Here is a 6,736-nt window from a genome sequence, read left to right as displayed (position 1 = left end):
TTTATTAACACAGAATACCACTGCAGCTGGGGCTACCAGCTCTCGTTTATTTATTTATTATTATTTTTTTGACCTGTCATTCAATCCAGTAGGCGTGTCAGCAAATGACCAATCGGCAAACTTAATTTGTCCTGAAGGTAAACGCCCCTTGCCTGCGGAGCTGACTGCAGCCGCTCAGGGTGGACGCTCGAGTATGACATCTCAACCATCTGCAGACAGAGCGCACAGTTTCCACGCAAACTGAGGTACACCCGAGTCTGTGGGAGCCTTTAGTCCACTACCTCGGCTTGGTCCGGACCAGTACTGCGCGACCAGAACCAGGACGAACCCCACCGCCGCCGCCCATCTGTTTTTTGCAGCCCACAAAATCTGGGTCACACTGAGTCCGGATCATCTGCAGCCCAGGTGAAGACACAACTTGAAGGATGAGTTCAGCTTCAGGATTATTTGCGACTTTCCTGCCAGTTCAGTGATTAACTTGTCGTAATAAAGGTTGAATGAATCTTAATAGATAGTGCATATTTGCATTGCAAAACTTTCCCTTCATTTTGGCAGAAAGCATCTGCTGGAAGCACTGTTGGCTGCTGGGTAATGAAGTTATTTTTGACTGGAGATAAAGTGTAGGCTTATTGAAAGAAAACTACAAGAAAGCAGCGTCCAGAAGCACTGTTAGCTTCTGGGTAGTGTACCTGTAGTCCTTTTGACTACCTTACAGTATAGGCTTTTTGAAAGAAAACTAAAAAAAGATGGCGCTTGTCCCAAGTATTTTTTTCGTTAACTTTTTATCTCCTCCGTCCCAATCACATGAGTAATATTAATGTTGACAATCATAGAAAAAAACATGAAAAAGCGAGTCCGTGCAAGTCAAACCGCAAAGTAGCGAGGGACTTACCGTATAGCTATTTTGGTCAAATCTTGTTAATACCTTGCTATTCAATCCTATGTGAGATCTCACAAGATGTGTTGGCTCTCAGAGTATATGTTGAGGATGAATTTCAGCTACAACCACACCAAAGTTTAGTTCAATGTCTGTGAAATGGACAGAGTTGTAGTTATATGTTTGCTAAGGTTTTAAGAGGAGGCCATCTTGAATTTAGTTGACTCTAAAAGTTCATCGGTTGTAGAAGTGCATCCAGTGATTAATTTTCAGTGTTTTTTTTTTTAAATCTGTCCAGTGGTTCATGTGATATTTTCCATGTGTGATATATTTGTGATAAATAGTGACATTTATCAGATGAACAAAGTGTTGACTCTTGTAAACATCAGTTAGTGATCAAATGATGAATAGAGTACGACTATTAGCTACTAACACAAAATGTAGCTAAATGGATGTAAAACTAATTGTTCTAAAACCAGTTTGCTACAGTGCCTTATCATGGCTGGCCATCATGAATGTGGTTAACACCAAATGTTCATAAATTCTAGATGTGGGCCTATATCATTAAAAACAATCCAGTGAACGACATATTTTGCTAACATGACAAACAATAAAACCACATGGACTGCCACTTTTGATTCTGGCAATGGGCAATAATTATCTTTTATAATTCATCTAGATCTGAGATTGGCTTGTTTTGTTTATTATATTCATCACAGAATGCACAAATACATAAATAATGGCTTTCTAAGTGCCATAGCATGAACCCCGGTTGTTTAGATAAATATTTGCTGCTCGGCATGTTGCCAGTGTTTGAAGCATGTGAGGAAAAGCACGTCAGTGGATGTGCTGATTCCCTCCCATGGCATGACAACGAATGTCACAATGAGTGTTGTTTTCCTTCGAACTGTTCACACCCCCCTGTTGTACACCTATAAGAATGTGGAAAAATACGCGTGCAGTTGTGTTTGTAAACGTATAAAAGCTGTAAAGCGGCGTGCGGGGACATGACTGTGCACGTGGTGGCGTCTGTGTGCAGTTTTCGTCACTGTTGTTTTTCCAGATTCCACAAAATGAGTGTGTGTGTAAAGTACGTGCACGCAGTCTGGCCGTCCTGGAGTTGGGGCACATGCCTGTGGCCTGTGTTAGTCTGTGGCTGGTGTAATGATGACAGGCTCGCAAACACTCGCGCAGATTCCAGGACCCCCACGTACACGATTTGGCTGGAGCCTGTGTGGTAAACTGTGCTGCTGACAATGCTCCCATTACTCTCAATTACTCTAAAGAATGGAAATAAAGAATGTTTAAATTGTTGAGTTTGTCCTCAGCAGCAGTGAAATGTTCACTCAAACTGCCCACTTTAATAAAAATAGCAGCGCCACAATGTTAAACTGCCCCATGAAAAAGTCAGTAAATGATGTCCATGATAGCTTTAAATATACTCACCCAAAGTCTGACATGCACTTTTATTATAAATACTCATTACACAGGCAGAATAGTCGCACTCATACTATTTGGCCATTATTTCTTATGCATTCACATGTAAACTTGATTTGTTTTGAGGTGATTTACAGAGAACGAAGAAGAATAAAATTGATCAACTCTGCCTAAACATCCCAGAAAAGCATTTGAATTATGTCCTAAGCTGCTGATTATCCCTGATTTTTAGTGACAGTCACACTAAGCCAGGACTATTCAACAAAACTGCTCATGGGGCCACGGTTTCTGAAAGCCAGCAGCTCAGGGGCCGGACATCCAGCAATTAAAGTCATTATGTAAACAAACCAAATATTACATTAATATGTTACCTTTTAAATGTGTTTTATCACACTGAATCATAAATGCAATAAATAGACGGCCCCCACAAAAAAAATTATATATATATTTTTTTATGAACTGTGGACCACAGGCCAGAAATGGTCCACAGGTCACCAGTTAAATAACCCTGCGACTAAGCCTAAACCTGTTTTCCACAGCCAAACTTAAAATCAGGCGTTTTTGGAAGTAAACAGAAAAATGAAGCCTTGGATCTGCCTCAGTTATTAGTGTCTGTGCTTCTTTTGATCTAACAAGAAAATCAAGCAAAAAGTACAAAAAAAAAAAAAAAAAAAAACTACAGTAATTTCCTCACCATCTTCTAATCTAAACAAGTCTAATTACAGGCACCAGGGTGTATTTGAGAGGTTTTATGGCCGATATATTAGAGCGCATCTATTGCCCAATGTGCCAGGAAGAGATTGTGAAGATCCTTTTTTAAGGGTTGCGTCACCAAAAAGTGTTGCCCTGCACCTCGTTCTTTGAATCCTTCTGTAGATTGAGTAAGATGAAGTAATTAGAGACTTTAACCTGGATAACTAGCTATCTGCTCTGCTGCACATGAATAAGTCATAATTAGAAACTAGCCCACAGCGAAGTGGCATGCACTCACCCGGACACTTATGCTTTGTTATTACCACTTTGCAGTTATCATTTGATATGGCCACATCCCGTCCTGTATTTACTGTTCACTTAGTGAACTGATTTAGCACTACCTGCTTCAGTAAATGGAAAAAACAATATTCTGAAGGATTAGAGGAGGGCAAGTGAATTAAACTGCTCGGGGGGGTGCAGTTACCGAAAGCCAAGAGCTTGGGGGCTGGACATCCAGCAGTTAGTCATTAATTAAGCTCGTTTAAGTTTAAAATCTAGTTTTATTTTAAAAATGAGCCCACTGGTGGGCTGAACAGAGCTCACCAGTGGGCCTGATTTGGCCCCCGGGCCGCCATTTGAATAGCCCTGGATTAGAGGATTTACAGTAAGTCATTCAATCATGATGAGTTGTACACAAGATGTTGACTTCTGAAAAACTTGACATTTTTTCATAAAATCTATCCTAATTGCAGCAAATACTGTGGGACAAAAACAATTTCAAACCAATTTTGTGCAAACAACAAAAGATGGACAGAAAGAAAAGTTATCGTAAGGAATTTAATGGCACAAAAAGTTCACATTTCTCTGCATATGTCTTTTCTTATAAAAGAATATATATAATATATGTAACATATTTACAAATACATGCAGCACCATGTCTCGGTTGTACCGGTGTCGACTTATTAGTTCAAATAAGTGCCACATGCAGGACATTATTTACAATGCAGTAATTTACTGCAATAAACGTGGCTATAAGTTCCGTAAAAAGAGAAACAAGACAGCTTTGTCACAACCGACAACATGAATCGACTCTCTAAATACTTCTGAAATGTCACTTCCTCACTTTCGATTCTTCATTTGTTGGTGGGGGAGCCGGAGAAGTTCATCTTACACTGTTCCATCCCTCTGGGGGTATCACTTTTCCAGGATTCATGTCCATCCTTCCGGGTGAAGCGTTTATGCCAGCAGCTTTGGCAGGAAAGAACAGTCTAGGGTGTTGGGTGTCTTGCTGTGTGTCTGAGTGTGTGTCAGCATCTTTGGTATACACTGGGCTGAGGATTATTTGTCAGTGTCAGTCACTGACTTATCAGTCTGTGACCGTGTGTGTGCGCAAGACATCTCTGCGTGCGTGTGTGTGAGTGTCAGCGTCTCTGACAGGTGTGTAGGTTCCGGGCTGCAGTCCTGCTGACACTGTGATCTCGCTCTCCTTTCTCCGGTCGGCACACCAGGCTCTCGCCGCAGTCGCAGCGCTGGAACAGCTCCAAGCCATGGTTGCCTTTCCTGCGGTGGCGCGTGCACACCTGGCCCTCTGTCAGCACAGGTTTACAGATGCGAGACCAGAAGTGTCTGGCGCAGCACAGGCCTGCGGAGCAGTCTGTCGATCTCAGGCATGTGTCACCCTCTTGGCCTGGAGGTGGTGAAAGATAAAGAGCATGTTATAAACACAGCCCACACTGAAAACCTGTTTTGCTTTTGTTTTCATCCTTTTTTTTTTTTAGTTTCTGTAAACTAAGAATGATGACTCTTGATAGGAATCTTACCTTTGGCAGCATTAGGTGGGAAACTTTGAGCAGGAGTCTTCTTGCCTTGAAGCTCCGTGTTGTTGTGTTTGTGCCAGCCAGAGGACCCATGTGTGTCATGTATGTCATTTGCCTGACAAACACCTAAAAGGGACAAATCATGAGGGAAAACATGCTTTAGCTCTACACTTTTGTCTCAATAAAACCCATATCTTATGGGTATAACTTTCTAACTATGTAACTGTTCATTTCAGATGAGGTTTCTCAGCTCACCGTTGCTGCAGCGGTTTCCTGCACAGCACATGGAGTCTCTCAAGCAGCGCTTCCGGCTCTTACGGCACGGCAGGCAGACACCCCTGGCGTCATTGCAGAACTCATTCCCTCCGCAGTCTTCTTTCACTTTACAACCCCCTGACTGCTGTGAGATGATAAAAGTAAAAGCACTGTCATTTAACACATCCCTGTTATAGATATGTGAAAAAATGACGTGAACGCAGCTGCAGACGAGGCGCACGGAGTTGACTTTTACGCGCGGTGGAGTTATAATTACTATACCTGCAAGGTGCCCGTGGGGGGTTTGTGTCCCGCGCCGCCGGAGGGTGGGGTGCCCGGACTTGGACTGACAGCCTCAGAGCCTTTTCCAGCCGAAACACCCGGTGGGTTTTTAATTGCGTTGGAGTTCACCAGGACTGCGCTCGCGTAAACGTCTCCAAAGCATCCAAAAACAGTGAGATACACAGCCAAGAAGCGGTGCGCAATCGACATCTGCATGATTCTCTCCTCTTCCGTTTTTTTTTTTTTTTTTTAATTACACAAACACAGAAATAAATCCTTTCTGTTTTGCTTAAAAAAAAAAAAAAATCTAAGTGACAAAAGTCCAAATGGCCTTGACTCCTGAATCCCAAAGTTGGCTGAAAGTTTCGGTGCGATGCTGGGACGTCTCCTGACTCCCGGTCCCGGGATGATCTCTTTATACATGTAGACCTATTTGTCTTCCCGCCCCTCGCTGTGCACAACAAAGACAGAGGGGTGGAATTTCAAACAGAGCCCCACTGCACGGAAATAGCCATCCACGCACAGGACTGCATTTCACAGTTTGTGGAATGATAATGACATGCAAAGTGTCTGGGTCCACATCAGTGACGCGCATACAATAACCTCACGCGTTCACTTTGGGATCAAACGTTTGTTGTTGTTGTTGTTGTTTTTCAGTGACATGTTTATCAAGGTCCACCACTTTTGCGCCCCATTTGTATTTAAATAAAGACAATTTTTGGAAAACAAATATGAAACTTCCAAAGTTTGCATTTAAAAAAAAAAACTTGCATAAATTAAAATCTATTATTTGCGACCATATATGGAGAGAAAAACAAGTCAATTATTTAATTTAATTAACTTCCATCTTAAGAATGAGAAGATGCACAACACTAACTTGTGTCTTGCGGACTTTATTTTTAGTTCTTCACGATGGTCCACTGTTTGGTTAATCCAGCTTCTCTGACATCTAAAGGAGACGAGCTGCCCCGTGGCTCTTTGAGGACCAGCGACTGAAGATGCTCTGTCTTAATTAACTACTTCATTTGATCCTTCTGATTGCAAAGGTGCCACTTATCCACGAAAGTTTGCTCATTACACCAGCAGCCACGCATCAATGCTGTGAGATATGTAGACCATCAATGGGTGTGAATTGTTTACCGAATTAATGGGACTTCCGGGGGGGGGGGGGGGGGGTAAGTGTTGACTGACACTTTAGAGATTAAAGGTTCTGATCTGCTCGGAAACCTTTGGGCTCACACAGAGGAGGAAAATACAACATGTAAATCAAATCTGACCCAACCTTCATATTTGCAGTCAAAACATTAAAGAAGGTTTTATTGTTGTGAATAGATAGATAGATAGATAGATAGATAGATAGATAGATAGATAGATA

The 6,736-nt window shown here is 42.1% G+C and overlaps 1 protein-coding gene across 1 annotated transcript; it reads right to left on the bottom strand.

Annotated features, from left to right (window-relative positions):
* Window positions 1-4,229: 4,229 nt before the first annotated feature.
* Window positions 4,230-5,753, bottom strand: LOC119419185 (dickkopf-related protein 1-like). The gene is made up of 4 exons (XM_037686499.1): window positions 5,362-5,753; window positions 5,080-5,224; window positions 4,828-4,950; window positions 4,230-4,694 (listed from the first exon to the last, which is right to left on the bottom strand). Exons 1-4 carry the CDS (start codon window positions 5,575-5,577, stop codon window positions 4,429-4,431), a joined length of 750 nt encoding a protein of 249 aa, XP_037542427.1. The 5' UTR covers window positions 5,578-5,753; the 3' UTR covers window positions 4,230-4,428.
* Window positions 5,754-6,736: the final 983 nt, after the last annotated feature.

The sequence above is a fragment of the Nematolebias whitei genome, chromosome 1 (genome assembly GCF_014905685.2).
Source record: "Nematolebias whitei isolate Nwh7 chromosome 1, NemWhi1, whole genome shotgun sequence".
NCBI lineage: Eukaryota > Metazoa > Chordata > Actinopteri > Cyprinodontiformes > Rivulidae > Nematolebias > Nematolebias whitei.
The sequence above is the reverse complement of the archived record's forward strand: the minus strand, read 5'-3'. Positions and strand labels throughout refer to the sequence as shown.

Excerpts from the sequence above, each read along its gene's own strand:
- LOC119419185 (XM_037686499.1), bottom strand. The coding sequence starts at position 5,577 with ATGCAGATGTCGATTGCGCACCGCTTCTTGGCTGTGTATCTCACTGTT. Across the intron at positions 4,951-5,079 it reads AGGAAACCGCTGCAGCAACG|GTGTTTGTCAGGCAAATGAC; the intron begins GTGAGCTGAGAA and ends TGTCCCTTTTAG. Across the intron at positions 4,695-4,827 it reads CCCACCTAATGCTGCCAAAG|GCCAAGAGGGTGACACATGC; the intron begins GTAAGATTCCTA and ends CACCACCTCCAG.